The sequence below is a fragment of the Podarcis erhardii genome (assembly GCF_964252035.2).
Source record: "Podarcis erhardii genome assembly, chromosome: 3".
Lineage (NCBI taxonomy): Eukaryota > Metazoa > Chordata > Lepidosauria > Squamata > Lacertidae > Podarcis > Podarcis erhardii.
Genome location: NC_138507.1, coordinates 33,283,741 through 33,301,146, shown reverse-complemented (window position 1 = coordinate 33,301,146; position 17,406 = coordinate 33,283,741). Strand labels below are relative to the sequence as shown.

The 17,406-nt window shown below is 40.3% G+C and overlaps 1 protein-coding gene across 2 annotated transcripts in view; it reads left to right on the top strand.

Annotated features, from left to right (window-relative positions):
- Positions 1–2,002: 2,002 nt before the first annotated feature.
- The window catches only part of BMP5 (bone morphogenetic protein 5), a 54,946-nt gene continuing 39,542 nt past the window's right edge, over positions 2,003–17,406 (top strand). The window contains exons 1-2 of one of the 2 annotated variants that reach the window (XM_081857253.1): positions 2,003–2,643; positions 2,909–3,276. In XM_081857253.1, the coding sequence (XP_081713379.1) occupies positions 2,633–2,643; positions 2,909–3,276 (379 nt within the window). In that variant the 5' untranslated portion in view covers positions 2,003–2,632. Of the gene's footprint in view, positions 3,277–17,406 lie in introns of both variants that reach the window. The other variant, XM_081857252.1, reaches the window with a different exon arrangement.

Here is a 17,406-nt window from a genome sequence, read left to right as displayed (position 1 = left end):
TTTATAAGATTGAAATCTCAGCTTCTGACTTCTAAGAAGATACGCGGCATAATCATATGTAACTCAGATGTTTTGAAACAAGTTACTCTTGTTAGTTAGACCAGCCAAGCTGATCAGCAGCTGCTAGGAGGTCAGGTCAAACTTATGTTTATACTGTAAACTGAGGCCAGTAGTTCCTTTTAAATGATCCTAGGGCTTGCATGTACTCCATGGGACCTCTGCCCCACCCCACCCCCCGCCTGTCTTTGAGCAGAAGACCCCATGCCACATCACAAGCTGCAGCAATGCTCCCAGGGATCCTAAGCAGTTTGCTAAACTCTCATGCTCCTCTACAAATGTCTGCCCCCATTTGAACAGCCTTGCCACTTTCCATTCCTTTGCAGGAACATTCTCTGGGCTGGTGATCACCAGATGTTTCCAACTCCCAGCTCCCATCATCCCTGACCATGCTGGCTGTGGCTGATGGGACTTGGAGTCCAGCCATATCAGGAGGAGATCCAGTTGGAAAAGATTGCACTGTAGAGCTCTTCTTTGGGATGTCTTCGTCTTCAAGGGTTTTGTGGGGATGAGGTGATGTTGTTATTTATTGGGTCGATTATTATTAATACAGAGATTGTACATTCTTGGTTCTTTAGAACTGTCTGCAGCCTCTTATGACTCCAACCTCTTTTTTATTTTGGATACTTTATACTATATTGCCCAAATCCAGAGATTTCTTCCTTTTATCAGCTGATAACTGAAGCCCCCATGTGTTTTTCCATTCAGTTAAATGAAGTGTGTAATTCGGTGGATGGAAACAGATGCATACTTCCAATATCTCCTTCCGCTGAAGCGGAAGGGCAGATCTATTCAGGCAGGAGCAAAGGCTGAACTGACACAAGCAGGCTCATCATCTAAGGACTGCAACACTTTGTGATGACTTCCACACATGCAATAGTAATGACAGATCAAACACTACAAACAGAAAATCATTAACTTCAATAGAAGAAGCTCACACAGTCAGCTGTGACTTAGCAGTGGTTGAGCAACTGACTGGAGAAACATTGAATGATATATATGTGGGTGTGACTTAGCCCTAAACCTTTCCATTCTGCCAAATGAAGTTTTTTTGTATAACCCGGAGGTCTGCATATGTCTCCAGAGGGAAGTTCATTGTATTGATGAGATACCTTCCTTTCTTTTGAAATTTGTGAAGCAGAAAAATGAAACAAATAATTTAGCAAACTTATGTATTTATACGTTTGTATTTATTTATTTGACTTGACAAGAATCTTTAGAAATTCAAGATGCTATTAATACGTAATGACAAAGAAACTGATTATTTGTTAAATGTCCAACACATTGCTTCCAACACCTGGTGAATAATTTCTAATTTATCATTCTAAAATGCATTTCAGCTAAGTAGAAAAGAATGCAACTTTCTTTATTTGAAAGGGGTACAACCTGACCAAAGTTAAGCACGTTTAAGCATATTAAGCATATTAATTCCAGCTACTTTCTGTATGGCTTCAACATGTTTTTCAGTCTCCACAATCTCAGGTTGTTTTTAGAGTGCTTGACTTTGTTGAATCGTGCTCTTCCAAATTAACAAACACACATCCAGCACTCAAAGTCTTTGCCCAACAATATCAATGGAATTTTAAAGTACTTAACTTTTGGTGCATCGTGCCATAATTATTACAAGGAGAGAGGTGAGTTGTGTTTTTTTAAAAAAAGTTTTTTCATATATTATGCTAATCAATATGATAAAAAATATAATCCTGTGGACCAAGGATTTTGAAAACATTTCACATGTGCCACACACACAACTATTTTCATTGATATTTGGTGCCACACTCCTTTTGAAGAGGTCATTATCTCGCCCTCTTAGAGGCAGGACTGTAATCTGAAGGGGGGGGGGGAATAGCTTTGTCTGGTAACAGAAGGGTTAAGCCATTTCCCCCCTCACTTTGCCCGTTTCAAATTACAATGAGAAGCCTCTTCTCTCCCAGCAGGGTTGTGCTTACATTAGCTTTTAGATCTCTCTTGAAGGGAGCTGCTATGTTTTTGCCTGCTAGAGGTGGAAATAACAGTTAAGGAACTCAAAGGGTGGATTTTCAGCAGGGTCTCTCTCTCTTCCCCCCTTCCCTGAATGAATTCAGGGAAAGGCCTTTTAAATGTTTGGTACATGTTTCAGATTTGCTGGACATTAAGGAGAGAACTTAGGATGTTAATGGTCTCAGCTGATTATTAGGGGGGAGGGGGAATTAGATGTTACACCACCAAGCTGCAGCTCAGACCAGGAAAGAATGAAAGGTGGGAGAAGAGTCTTAAGCAGTTAATTGAGTTGAAAACATTGCAGGAGAAGACTGCTCTGAGAATGCCTGTGTGACTGAAGATGGTCTGTCGTTTAATAGAACCACATTCCCCAAAACTGGTTCTTTACGGTTCTTTACAGGAATGCCTGCATCAACTAATCAAGTTCTGGTCCTCTGCTCCATCAATGCAGGAAAAACAGTAACAACAGTGGAAAATTGGAAGTCCGAATTTCAGCTTTCTTAGAAAGAACTGCGCCCCGACACATCCTGTAATATTTAAATAAGTGGAGAAATAAAACCAGCAAGATGTTGTGCTCAGAAATGACAACGTTGACATGAAGAATAGGTAATTTACAGTTCACCTCTCTTTTTTTTGCCCCCCTACCCCCCAGACACCAGGAAAGCAGACCTCATAAGAAAAAGTAGAAGGTGGAAGAAAGGGATTGCTTTTTTGTTGTTTTTATTTATTTTGCATATTGATATATATAGAAAAATATGGACCAAACTGTGCTCAAAGCTCTGGTGAGCTTACTCTGGAATTGTTGGATTCTAATGGGTTCTGTGAAGGCGGGCATAGCAGACAATCACGTCCACTCCAGTTTCATTTACAGGAGATTGCGGAACCATGAGAGAAGAGAGATCCAGAGAGAAATTCTCTCCATCCTGGGTTTGCCTCACAGACCCAGGCCATTTTCACCTGGAAAGCAAGCTTCCTCAGCACCCCTCTTCATGCTCGACCTCTACAATGCCATGACAAATGAAGAAGATACTGAAGAACTGGAGTATTCGCTCAGGGGATCACTTGGCGGAGAGAGCAAAGGGCTGAGGAAGGGGTACCCAGCATCTCCAAATGGATACTCTCGGAGAATACACGTATCTCGCACAACTCCGCTGACTACACGGAGCCCTCCCTTAGCTAGCCTGCATGATACCAACTTTCTGAATGATGCAGATATGGTCATGAGCTTTGTCAATTTAGGTATGTTGCTTTCTTTCTTTCTTTCTTTCTGATACGTTCCTCTGTGTTTGACAAGCTAGGAGCCAGGACCTAGAAGCTGGCTTCTGTCATGGCCAAATTGGTCCCTGGAAGGTGTATTAATAATGCAAGCTGATGTTGAGCTAATGCTAAAACAGGCTACATTGTAGGTGGTCATGGGGTGTGTAGGTTTCTCTCACTGTTTATGTTAAAGTCAGTTTTTATAATTCTCCTCTCTCGACTTCTTTCCTTGATGTAATGAAGTTGTGTAGCCTTAGGCTAGTAGCAAGGGTTTTTATTTTGTGTGGCTTTTTTTGGTAAAATCTTTTTAAAAATAAGCACGTGAGTTGGCGGATTATGCACCACAAAACAAAACTTAAAGGAATAGGAAGTTGAAGCGTGTTATTTGAAAGTTATAGAATTGTGTGGGAGAAGAAGCAAAAGGATGGACAGTTTGGAAGATAAGTTTTAGTTGTTTCAGAGATTATAGATAGTGATTCAGCCTTACCTTGTGCAGCTTTACTTGGACATAACTACTGTGGACATAACTAGTGTGGGTTATTATTATTCTCTAGTAATTGTGCATAAGATTGCAGCCTTAAAAAGATTTCACATCTCTTGAGATTTTTGTTGCTTTTCCTATCTAAGAGGAAGATCTGTGGTGAATATTCTTGTATTGTGAGATGCACTGCCTTTCCTTCGTCGTTATTTTATAGCCACAGTTCTCATATTCATCTAAGTCTGGGAGGCCCCCCCCATGCATATTTGAAAAATATTAATTCTATAATATTTAGAATCAGAAACATAATGAATGGAGCATGTTTTAGAGTCTTCAGTTTTTGAGTATATGATTCAGGGAGGAATATAATTACAATAAACTGCATAATGAAATAATGATCCACATGCCCACCTTATAATAGAAAAGGTCAGTTTAAGAATGTTGTTACTATGCAATTGTTTACCAGTTTGCCAGTTTTCAGTTCAAGGGGGGAAATATCTTGCATATGCTGTTCTCTGGTAAGGAGTGTGTGTTCAGCTCTTCAAAATAACCACAACAACATTATTTCCCTTAGTATACAGCTATTCTTTCCAGCATATGACCTGAAATATCTTGCAATGGCTGTGTCTTGTAAATAGCATCTTCTGAATTTTTATTCGCTATAGTGAAGTTACTCCAGTCCTCAGTTGCTAGTACCTTATGTCCTAGAAAGCACCAAATGACAAAGTTCAGCTGCTATAAGAATAACAATCTTTTGCCAGTTCTTTGCTAGCAGAAAGCTGATTTCAAATCTCTTTGAAAATGTACTATTGTGTGCTTTTTAAGGCAATTGCAGTCCGGATTTTTGTTTGTTTTTGTAAGTATAACTATCCCTCTGGAGTTTCATTTCTCGCATTCCTTTCAAATGTTGTCCTACTGTTACCTTTGCTTTGCCCTTATCTGTAGCTTGATTTAACTCCTGTGCCCAAAGTAAAGTTGAAATGGCTATATAGACCCACGCATATTTGCTAAGGGAAGCCAAGGATTCCAAAAAGTACCAAGCAAGTGTTTAAATTTATGCTTTTTAACAGAGATCCTTGATGGAGGCAGATTGACGTATCACTTCGTATTCGTTTGCTCTGACTTGTGTCAGGACTGAACTCCACTGGTTCAAACAGGATCATTCAGTTAATGAATGTGCTATTAAGGAAATACAGTACCTACATCCCCTACGCCCGAATTCTTCATAGATCTTCAGGGGTTAGAGATTAGGCAGAACACAGACAAAACTGTTACAAGATTTTCTTTGCGGACTATTGTTTTTCTTATGAGTTAGATTCCCACCGACCCCCTCCCTAGATCGTTATTGCTTATATCCTACTTCTTTGGAAGCACTTTAAGAAGCAGCTGCATATCAGAGTCTTTTTATGGAATCTGGAATGGAAGGCTTTTTTTTTTCTTGTGGTTACTATGTGCAGACATTATTGAATTTCAAGCTTTATTAGGTTTCTATGAGCTGGCCCATAGTACGCTACAGTTCTTCACCCCTCTGTAGTTGTGCGTTATGTAGCTTCTAAAGCATTTCCAACTTTGCGACATTTATTTCAAAATATCAGTGCATAACGTGAGCTAACTAAACCTTTTGATTTTAAATAGCCTAATTTCGTTGCCATACAATTAAATTATGCTGCAATCCTATACCCCACCTACCTGGGAGTAGGCAGCATGAAATGCCGTGGGACTTTTCTTCTAAGAAGACATGTATAGAATTGCAGGGTTAATCCCTTCATGTAGGCAACTATCTTCTATTATTTATTTGAAAACCATCAGGCAATCTGGGTTAAGGTGTAAAAGGGGAAAGATGGGAGCGACAAATGGGCAGTCCTTATTTTCACTCCGCAAGATTTGTTTTACAAAATAATCGAAGTTCTTTGTGACTGGAAGTATCACTGAAGTTCTTTGTGATTCGAGCTATCAGTCAGTTGCAATCAAATTGCTCTGTTTTGGAAGGAGCTGACCGTGTTTAAGTGGAGGGCTATTATCAAATTACAGTACATTAATCCCCCATGAGGTGATAAAAGAATTTGCATAAATCATTGCATTGCCAACTGTAACTGTTAAAAAACCCATATGCTAAAAATAACAAACGTGAAGTGCTAAGTCTTAGAAATGCTGTTTTCTGTGAGCTTGAGGTAATAAAATTAGTCTGGAGGGACACGTGTACGTACTATGAGGCATTCCCGCCCCCCCCCCTTGAGGAACAAAAGGTGGTCATAATAATTATTCTGACAGAATAATTTTTGATAATGTTTGCATGTTTTGCTAATGAAATTTAGAAGTGCCTGAGGGGTTATTGAAATGCTAATTTTGAAATCAAGCTAGAGGGGAAAACGAAGTAATCGGCAATTAAGATGATGTCTGCCTTTTCATCATCTCTGAATCCTGATTTCTTCTTAAGAAGTGCAAATGTATACTTTTTTAAAATTTGTGTTTTATTTTCTGCTAGTAGTATTCTCATTTATGTTTTTAATAATGTAACCTCTCATTCTGCTCTTCCCTTTCAGCTGATGTTTGTAACACTGAAATTGTCACCAAAAACCCTTTAAATTTATTGAGAAATAATTAACTTCAGTATTCTAGTACTCAGAGACAACCAGGACACCTTACTTAACAAAGATAGGTAAATCCATGCCTTTGTTACTATTGCCGTTATCTGATTATGGTAGACAAAAGCTAACAATAGTTTTACCTCATAGTGCCCAGCATCTCCTCTAAAAGGATCTCCTATAGATTGAAATAAAAACTTGCCAACATTTGGAAATTTGTTTCCATTTTTAGCTTACATTTATTCATTAAAATTCATGTCAGATACGGAATCTGGTTGTTTTCATACCCCACCACTTTTTCCGTTGTGTTTAAAAGCTGAACTGTATAACTGGCATGGGATTTTGATAACACGCCCACCCCCCTGCTGTCAGGCAGGAAGGTAAGATACAACATTCTGGAAGGAGTTTTCAAAATCTGTACTAATGTGTGATTCAATCCTGGTTGGAAATGTTGATGATTATAATAATTGTACTTAAGCACAGTTCTGTTCAGTGATTCACTGGTGAAATAAAAAGGTTGTCTAATGCCTCACTCCCAGGTGATCATTGGAGCTTTGTCTAAGACTAAGTGGATTGCCAACATAAAACTATCTACTCAGATAGACCTCAACGGATCACTGGGGTTGGGGAACTAAGTTACCTTTTTATTTTACAAATGAGTTGTTGAATAGTGGAAGGCTCTTTACATTCTGTATATTACTTTCAATGAGACTCCCATGAGAGTGAAATAAATACAGGCAGTGGATGATTGATGCTTGGCATATTGTTCCCACGGATAATTCCAAATTCAGTAGACACTATGATTGTACTTATCCTCAATTTTCTTTTTATTTACCAATACTGTCAAGCTGTAGGTCTGAGGATTGAAAAGCAAGGAAGTATTTTATTAGGGTAGTATTCCACTAAGTTTTATTCAGAGTACACCTACTGAAATTAATATCCATTAATTTTAATGGATCTACTCTGATTAGAAATTTGTTGAATACCACCCTTAGTTAGATTCCACTGTAGATTTTCTGTATCAAATTCTTGAATGATCCCCCCTCCCCCATTACAAGCAGCAGGAATAAGCTGAAGAATGGGAGTTTTTAATTCATCTTTTTCATCTTATCAACTACTATTATTTATATACCTCTCCATAGTTCAAAGAAATTTCTGAAAGGTTTACACACATGTATACAGTGGTATCTCAGGTTAAGTACTTAATTCGTTCCGGAGGTCCGTACTAACTGGGAATGCCTCATAGTACACGTGTCCCTGAAGCATCACTTTAACTAATGAGGCTTCCTGCTGCCACCGCGCCGCCGGAGCACGATTTCTGTTCTCATCCTGAAGCAAAGTTCTTAACCTGAAGCACTATTTCTGGGTTAGCGAAGTCTGTAAAAGTCTGTAACCTGAAGCGTATGTAACCTGAAGCGTATGTAACCTGAAGTGTATGTAACCTGAGGTACCACTGTATATCACTAAGGAAGGACCAGGATCCTGAAAAGCATTGCAGAAACGCTAGGATTTACACATCTTGTACAAATTGAGGGCCAATTCATAGGGTTTTGCGGCTAAGTTGCCCCACTTCAGATTAGCAGGGTTCTCTTATCTTAATGAGGAAAAAATGTGACGTTTGGGCTATGCATGGAAACAGCCAGTTTTATATACCACTGTAACTGCCAGTAAAATTGGCAGCTACTGCTAGGTGTGGGATTTTTTTTCCGTTTTGAAAGAAGCAAGCATTTCCACAAGCAAGCAAACAAACCTCTGTTTTCTCCAGTACTCATAACATTCTGATTTATGCTCATGGTAGCATAACACCTGTTGCCTCTCTTTCAGTTTTCCACAAAAACATGTTTGCCACAAACTTGGCCAACTCAGGTGTGTTGGTGGGAAGTATTGTCATACTAACTTGGAAAACCTGTAAAAAATGTATTCTCTTTATTTGAAATGAAACCAAGTTAAATAGCATGTTTCTCTTACCTGGCAGTGCTCTCCCACATTTCTGATTTTGCCCCTCACCCCCATTTGCTAGTTAAGTATTATATTCACATAAAGAGGTCAGTCAGAAAGGTCATGAATGATTTTGAAAATTTTGTACAGAAAACAGGCAATTCACATTAATGAATGAGTTCTGAAATAGATATATATGTGTGTGTGTGTTATGTGTACAGTTAGGACATTTACTCTAACTGTTCTGAAGTAATTGATCCAGCAGTGTTTTGAAAACATATATTTTATTTTGTTTTTCCTCGTGGATTTGAAAGAGACTCAGCATCTTGGTTTGCCAGAAAAATATGAAAGAAATCACCAATAACCCAAGAGAAACTGATGTAGCAGATGGCTGGGAGTGTATGGTGAAGGGACATACATATGTGTAAAAATATGTACTGTTATTAATAGTTTTGCCATTAGGAAGGAGACTGATACAGTTCCGCTTGTTTTTTCAGTATCAGTTGCTTTTTCAGACTAAACACAGACTTTGGGTGGGAAGCTGTGGGTTTAGGTACAATACATGTCTTACTAGGGAAAAACACACTCATGCACATAGAAAACCTCATAGCAACCGTGAATAGCAATTAAAGTCATCCATAATAACACCTCTTGGTTGTTGATGCAACCTTTTGTTTCCTGGAAAACCATGTGGTGTGTAATATTCCTAACCAGCATGCCGGTTCCTACACAAAGACCTCTGTGACAGCTATCCCTGGCTATAATGAATAATAAGGCAGGCTATTAGGTATTTGCCGTGTGAGGAAAGTGCTTGCATGAAGAATGACTCTGTAGCAGTGAGGTGGTGATTCTTTCCCTGCTTCCCAGGCTGCTCTTGCAAACTCTTCCAAAGAAACCTTTGGTTGGCTGGTTGATAGGCCGTGCTTAACTACATGGCTCCATTAGCACTATACATTTAATGCAGTAATGTCTTCCCCCAAAGACCCCTGGGAAGTGTGGCTTGTTAAGGGTTCTGGGAGTTGTCACAGATCTACAGTTCCTTGGGAAGAGAAGAAAAAGAAGAGTTTGGATTTGATATCCCACTTTATCACTACCCGAAGGAGTCTCAAAGCGGCTAACATTCTCCTTTCTCTTCCTCCCCCACAACAAACACTCTGTGAGGTGAGTGGGGCTGAGAGACTTCAAAGAAGTGTGGCTAGTCCAAGGTCACCCAGCAGCTGCATGTGGAGGAGCGGAGACCCGAACCCGGTTCACCAGATTACGAGACTACCGCTCTTAACCCCTACACCACACTCTGTTAAACCACTCACTGCGATTTGTAGCTCTGTGAGGGAAATCGGCTCCCTTAGCAACTCTCAGCACCCATAACAAACTACAGTCCCCGGGATTCTGTAAATATAAAACATTAACACAACAGAGCTGAACAACAAGATCAAAGCCCATAATACTATAGAAGATCTAGGATTTAAAACTGTTGATTGGTGCTCTTCGTGGAATGCCATCCAGAATCCATGGTAGATGTGGGATTTGAACTTGAATTCCAGGTACATCTAAAATACTAGCTACTGCAACATAAGATCAAGTAGGATGCAGTTTGTGGACCAGTCCACACATGCTACTGGTTTTCACCCTAACTATCCTGTTGCATGTAAAATATTCAGAGCCTTCTCAGAAAGAATTGTGGTGGAGATGGTGTGAGATTCTTTGAAAGTGAAATTTGTGGTGTGTGTTCTGCAGTGTGCAAGTCACACTCACGAGTGACTACGTGAGGGTGGATTTATGAATATGTAAATCACATATCTATAGTAGCTATATTTCTACCATGGAAACACTGATAGGGATACAATTTGGATAAGCCCTGCAATTGTGTTATTTTTCTGTAATCCTTCTGTGGTTACTCATTCTTACAAATGTGCTCCCAAGTGACAGAATCAAGATACCACTACAGGAAATTAGTTTTCAGTAATTGAATTTCATGGTGTGTGTTTTTTACTTGCATTATGCAGCAGGCGAGACAACATAGGTTGTGGTAATGTTTCTGTGTAACTAGTGATTGTGTGAACTTGCCTTTAGCGTGCAGCAATGCTTGCAAAGTTTGACCTAAAAGCAGGGGTGGAAGGAAGCAATGATATCCATTTCAACCTGTATTCTTCACAGCCAGCACTTTTTCTGTAGTGCTACAGTTTTATTACCACCAAATAATAATATTTTCTCTGTCCAGCATTTAATGCAAGTTACATAACTTATGTAACTTTCACCTTACATTCATTTCAATGAAAAGGAAATGCCAGAACAACGTAAAAAAATAGTTCTTATTTACATGTTGCTTGCAGACTAAAAACAACATAGTAGCTGATTTTTGCAGACTTAAAAACAATGTAACTTGATTATATTCACTTAAGTGATTTCCTTTCCTGCCCACAGAGAAGCACATGAACTACAGCAATTTCTATTGCACTTCATTTCCCATTTTTTGTTGGAATTCTCTGACTTCCTTACCTAAAAGTAGTAGTAGTAGCAATAATATAATTTTGTATGCTGCCCATCTGACTGGGTTTCCTCACCCACTCTGGGTAGCTCCCAACAGAATACTAAAGCACAATAAAACATTAAAAACTTCCCATACAGAGCTGCCTTCAGAAAACTGGTGGGCAGTGGGATAGCATGAGGGTGGTACATTGGGAAAAATATTCTAGGAAAAATGAAAACTGAAATAAACAATAAAATATGACAGTATGTTAAAAAGAGAGCAGCCGGCGGGGGGGGGGGGGGGAGGAGATATCACAGCTTTAGTACCAGAGGGAGGGATCCGAATTGCTGAGGCCTCTTTAAAGTACAGCAACCACCTCAGTTCCAGAAGCAAATCCTTTCATCCCAGCAAAGTAAAACACACGCACCAAAAGACCCCATCCCACCTCAGTATGTGTGCATGCAGGGAGTACACAGAGCAGCTACTAATGCTTCTGGCCATAAATAACATAGTAGCTAGCTTTCTAAAAACCACAGGTTAAAGGATGAGGGCTGCCATGACGCACACAGAGAGGCTGAGATCAGAAGAGAAGCAAAAAAGGAGGTCAGTCAAAACAATGAATCCCCTTGTTCAGAGTCATATTTATGAGTGCTTCATTGCACCTAAAGTTCATATTTTATTGGCTAGGCCATGGGGTTTCCCCATTTGCTCATCTCTTAAAATAACACCCCTGGCTAAAGATTCCTATAAAACACATGAGTGCTATAGCAGGCAAAACCTGTCAGTCCTGACAACCGGTTAGTTTGTTTTGGTGGAGTGGTGTTGGAGGGACTTTCAATTTTTGCCCTGAAGATTGAGATGTTTTCTGTGCAAAGTTGACCGTAGGGCGTTTCACGTTCAGTCCTCGTTTTGAGACACACATTTCTTAAACATTGTTTGTTTGCAGGCTATTAGTCTAAGTTTAATCTCTCTGTTTGGTAACCCACCTTGTAGTTTGAAGAAAGTGTGGTGTGTAATAAGCAACCCATGGAAAAACAAAAAACAAAATCTATGCTTCCATCATGAAAAAGATGCCACCAAAATCCAACGGGCAAATATTCGTGCTGTTTCTATGGTGTTTAGAATGCTTCTGTTCTCTTGGCTGAGGCTAAAGGTAGGTCATAGCTCAGTGGTGGAGAATGTTCTTTTTCTGCAGAAGGTTCCTGATTCAGTTGCCAGCATCTCCAGGTAGCACTGCCAGTTAGTGTAGGCCAGGGCTTTTTCCCCCAGGGGGAACTCACTGGAACTGAGTTCCAGCACCTCTCAGGTGGATGCCATTGCCATTCTAAGAGAAAGAGGTGAATTCCAGCACCTTTCCCCTGCAAGAAAAATAGCAGGGGTGTAGACAATACTGAGCTAGACCGAACAAAGGATACAGCAGCTCCCTATTTTCCCTATATTATGCTGTTTCTTTTCCCCACTTCCTTCTTTGTCCTTATAGTTCCCAGTCCTGTTTGCTTACTGTCACTCACAACACACAGTTGTTCTGTTTCCATTCATCTGTGCAGTCCTCACGTTGGACATACCAAATATTTACATACCGGTACGTCATCCTGGCCAATAGAATTAAAACAGTAGACTGGACAAAAGTGGCCAAGGAACTGTACTGTGGTGGCAAAGGGAAAATAGAGAAAGGGCAATGAGAAGAATATGCAGTGAAACAATATGGAAAACTGGGAGCTGCCTTTCAACATAATAAGACAAAACATGTAAGTTTAGTCTCAGCCTTGCCAAGAAATTCCACCCAAATAATTTGTACAACACTCCGTTTCTGCCCAAACCCGACTTCTTATTTATAAACAAAATATATGCTTCTGTCCAGCTGGACAATGTTAGGAGTTAAGTGCCCTTCTTATTGGAGGAGCCAACACATTTTGGAGACCCTGTTCCCCAAACAGAAAGACTAGATTCAGTGTCTATAAAATCCCCAAGAGTAACCTATTTCTGCTTATGAGCAACTGAAATGGAATGTATCCTTCAATAGTTAAAATTTATTGCTTGTGTTTCAATTATATATTCTTCCAAAGCATCTTTAAAAGGGGATTTTAATGGATTGTTTTAATTCATTGTCTTGATTCACAGAATTCTGCATGCCATATTTTAGAGTACGGTAGCAGAATCTATGGCCTTCTGTACGTTGTTGGGTTTCAACTCCTGACAGCCCCAGCCAGCATGACCAATGGTCAAGAATGATGAGAGTTGTTGTAGCCCAACAACTTATGGAGGGCTTCAGGTTCCCTGATCCTGGTTATGAGAATCAGGTTTGAGCCATGGGCTGTTGTATGTCCTCCTCCCCTCCCTCCTGCATAGGTTTGAACTATTGCCTTTTCAGCCCTAACACTAGTTTCTCATGATACCTGACTCTGCAGATGACACAATTCATTCCAAATCAAAGATTGCACTCCCAATTCCAACCATGGATTCTGCCTGTGTTTTGGAGGGAATCGCTTAGCATAATTTGCCAAGTTGGATGTCATGGCAAACCATGGTTAGTGCTAAATTGGAAATGGGAACACATCAGTCCATTGTCTGGGGGAATCTACTGACTTCAGCCTATATATGTGTTTTAATTACTTAAAGTAATATAATATTCTGCTCAACAGCGCAACAAAAATGTGATTCTGGGGTTTCTAAGTATTGCGCAAGTGTCATGTTTGTGGTGGACAAAGTTAGTGCTACTACAAGTGAATACAGAGTATGCAAAAGGTATAATGCAGTACAGTGGTACCTCTGGTTAAGTACTTAATTCATTCTGGAGGTCCATTCTTAACCTGAAACTGTTCTTAACCTGAAGCACCACTAGCTAATGGGGCCTCGTGATGCTGCCGTGCTGCCGGAGCACGGTTTCTGTTCTCATCCTGAAGCAAAGTTCTTAACCCGAGGTACTATTTCTGGCTTAGCGGAGTCTGTAACCTGAAGCGTATGTAACCCGAGGTACCACTGTATAGCTATCTGTTACACACTAGACCTTTAAAGTACATTCCCGCTCCCTCCCAAGAATTATGGGAACTGTAGTTTACCTCTCACATAGCTACAATTCCCAGCATCCTTAGCAAACTACGGTTTGCACTTTTAATGTGCTTTAAAGATCTGGTGTGTTTGCAGCCTTAAAGTACAATCATATGCCTGGTTACTTGGAAGTCCCATTGTGTTAAATGTGGCTTGCTCTCTAGGATATGTGTTTAGGATTGCAGCCTTTATGTATTTAATCAGGAAGGCAAAATATAGCATACTAAATTTATGAAAACTGAATTGCCTAAAATGAAATTGCTTTTTATTTTAAAGTTGCTTTAAAAAACCAAAACAAAAGCAAAAACCAATACTGTGGATTCATTTCAGCCCTGGCATTTGCGTGATTCCTTGCTCGGGCCAATTTTTATCTGCTGACCATCTGACCCCTGTTGTTAATTTTACTTAATTGCATCCTGTTTTAATGTTTTGCAATGAGGATGAAAGTTCTTAAAGCCTTATGGAGAGGATATGAAGGCTAATAATAGCGAATGTTGTAATAAAGCCCAGTCTCATGAGGTTATTTCTTTAGTCTGATGGGTAGCATAGTAGTTTCAAGATCTTAAAGTAAGGTGAAACTCTGAATCAAGTTCTTTTTGAAGAGGGAGATTGTCTTCATATTGTGAAAAAAGGCTTTCTTGTTTGCTTTTTGGGAGTTGGAACGCTCTCCAAAAGCATTATTTGGGATGTTGCCCCTTTGAATAATCAGTAACAGCACTTGAGTGCAGATAGGGTTGATCTGAGACTTCACAAGAAGCAGTGGCGTAGCGTGGGGGGTGCAGGGGGTGCCGGCCGCACCGGGCGCAACATCTGGGGGGTAGGGTTAGGGGGCGCAAATTACTTGCCTTGCCCCGGGTGCTGACAACCCACGCTACGCCACTGACAAGAAGCATCCATCTGGAACATAGCAAACTGTTTACATCGGGTCAAACTATCTGATCACCTAGTCCAATGTTGTCCACTTTGACTGGCAGCAGTTCTTTAGGGTTTCAGGCTGAGGTCTTTTCACATCATGTCAGATGGGTGGGGTACAAATAATAAAATTATTATTATTGTAGTTATTATTATGTGCTCTTTGATCCTTTTAAATTTTAAAATACAGTCGTACCTTCATTTTCAAACAGCTTATTTCTTGAACGTTTTGGCTCCCGAACGCCACAAACACAGAAGTGACTGTTCTGGTTCTGGGAAGCCAAATGTCCAACCGGGCTTCTGCAGCTTATGATTGGCTGCAGGAGCTTCCTGCAGCCAATCAGAAGCCGCACTTTGGTTTCCAAGTGTTTTGGAAGTCGAATGGACTTCCGGAACAGATTCTGCTTGACTTCCAAGGTACAACTGTAACTGGAGATGCCAGAATCCAGACCTGGGCTCCAGTACATGCAACATGTGTGTTCTGCCACAAAACAGTGGCACAACTCTCTGATTCTAAGTAAGTCCAGGATGTATTGTCTGACTGAAGATACGGGCTTATGTGTGTGTCTTTGGCTTCAAGTCGTTTGTGCTTTGACCAAATGAATAAAAATGGTAATGTTGTGCACCTCTAAGACCTGGATGCTGGTAAATACGTTTACTTGAAAGCAAGCCCTGCTCATTTCAATAGAAATTATTTATATATATCCATTTCACATAGCTGAAACAATGTGCATTCTGCTCTAGGAAGATCTAAAAATGTCAGTCCCATGTGTTTTTGGTTTACAGTCTGTTTACATAATACGCGAGTGATGCTTCTCTCAAGGGGGCAAGTGTCCCTTACATGTTATATAAACACAGTGTAAAGTGAAACCACGTGGTGGAAATTTTCAAACCTTCTCAATGTAGCCGTAGTCATGGAAGCAGCAGCAAGCACATGGCTTCAGCTGTGAAAAAAAGGAGTTTTAAGCATGCTCAAGATCAGTCCTAAAGATCTCCATGTCCTTATGTAAAACCAAAACATCCAAAGCATTTTTAAAAAAGGGATTAGTATGTATGTTACTTTGTACTTGGTATGGGGTGAGGGGAAACTCTTAAGAGTGATATGAAAGGGTGACACATTTCCATTCAAAATGTGTGCACATTCTTCACTTTTAAAAAACTGTTTTACATACAGGCAAGACTCCTAAGCAACATCACACAACTATAGTCATCTGAGGATTGGTGTTTACTAATTCAAATGTATGTGTTAATTAGCTGTAGATTGCAAGAATGTGTAGGGGGGGAATTTCCCCTAATTCTAATGATCAAGGTACTATTTTCTGGATTGATCATCCCACCATTGTTACAAAACAATAAACAAACGACTGCTGCCATTCTTAAAATATGATGGCACTTCCTTTAGAACTGAAGTATTGTACAGAAAGGGGTGCCTACTTTTTTGAAACTTTGTCAGGGATGGGGCATCTGAGGCTGGAAATCCAATTCCCAGCAGCACCAGTCGACACAGCATATGGTTAGGGATAATGGGAGTTGTCAGGGCTGGACAACTTTAGACACCCTAAGCACTCCAGGCATCAGCTTCTGCAGAGGATTTAGGGGGCCTGACAGGACATTGTGAGGAGCCAGGGGGAGGAGCTGAACACTCTCTGAAAATTGAGGGGACCCGACCCCCCTAAAAATACATTGGGAGGGGGGCAAAACTGCCCCAGTTCCTAGGAGCTGGCATCTATGCTAAGCACTTAAAAAGATTTTGGGACACACACACACACACAGGCACGCAAAATAATAAACCATAAAACGAAACTTTGTTTTTCAAAATGAAACAACATCTACAGTAAGTTAGAAAATAATGTTTATTTTTGTATATTTGTATAAATATTTATTTTTGTTCAGCTGCACCAAATGGCACATGGTAAATTTGGCACATAGCTGTCAACGTTTCCCTTTTTTTAAAGGGAAATTCCCTTATTCCGAATAGGATTCCTTGCAAGAAAAGGGAAAAGTTGACAGCTATGATCTGGCAGTGGAAAATTTTGGTGGTGCCCCCTTCCCTTGATACCCTAAGCATGTGCTTATTTTGCTTAATGGTTAATCAAGCCCTGGGTTTCCCATCTGTTTTATGCTGATCTTCTGAAGGAGGCAAAAGTCCTTGAGAACAAGAAGTGCTTCTTAAAATTAATGTAGAAGAGTTTGGATTTGATATCCCGCTTTATCACTACCCTAAGGAGTCTCAAAGCAGCTAACATTCTCCTTTCCCTTCCTCCCCCACAACAAACACTCTGTGAGGTGAGTGGGGCTGAGAGACTTCAAAGAAGTGTGACTAGCCCAAGGTCACCCAGCAGCTGCCTGTGGAGGAGCGGGGAATTGAACCCAGTTCACCAGATTACGAGACTACCGCTCTTAACCACTACACCATGCTGGCTCTCTTTGTGTCCATCCTTGTTGGCCTTGGCTATTTTCTTCTTAACATGCCCTGATATATTCTATTAGCTTCAAAACCAGTGAACACTGGATCACTGGAGGGCGCCTGATACTGAGTCAGATCATTGGTTCAACCAGCATATTGTCTACACTTGACTAGCCGTGGCTCTCCAGAGTTTCAAAATTTCTCTTCCAGCCTTGCGCAGAACTCCCAGGGATTAAACCTGGGACCTTGCACCAGATGCTCAGCCACTGAGCTG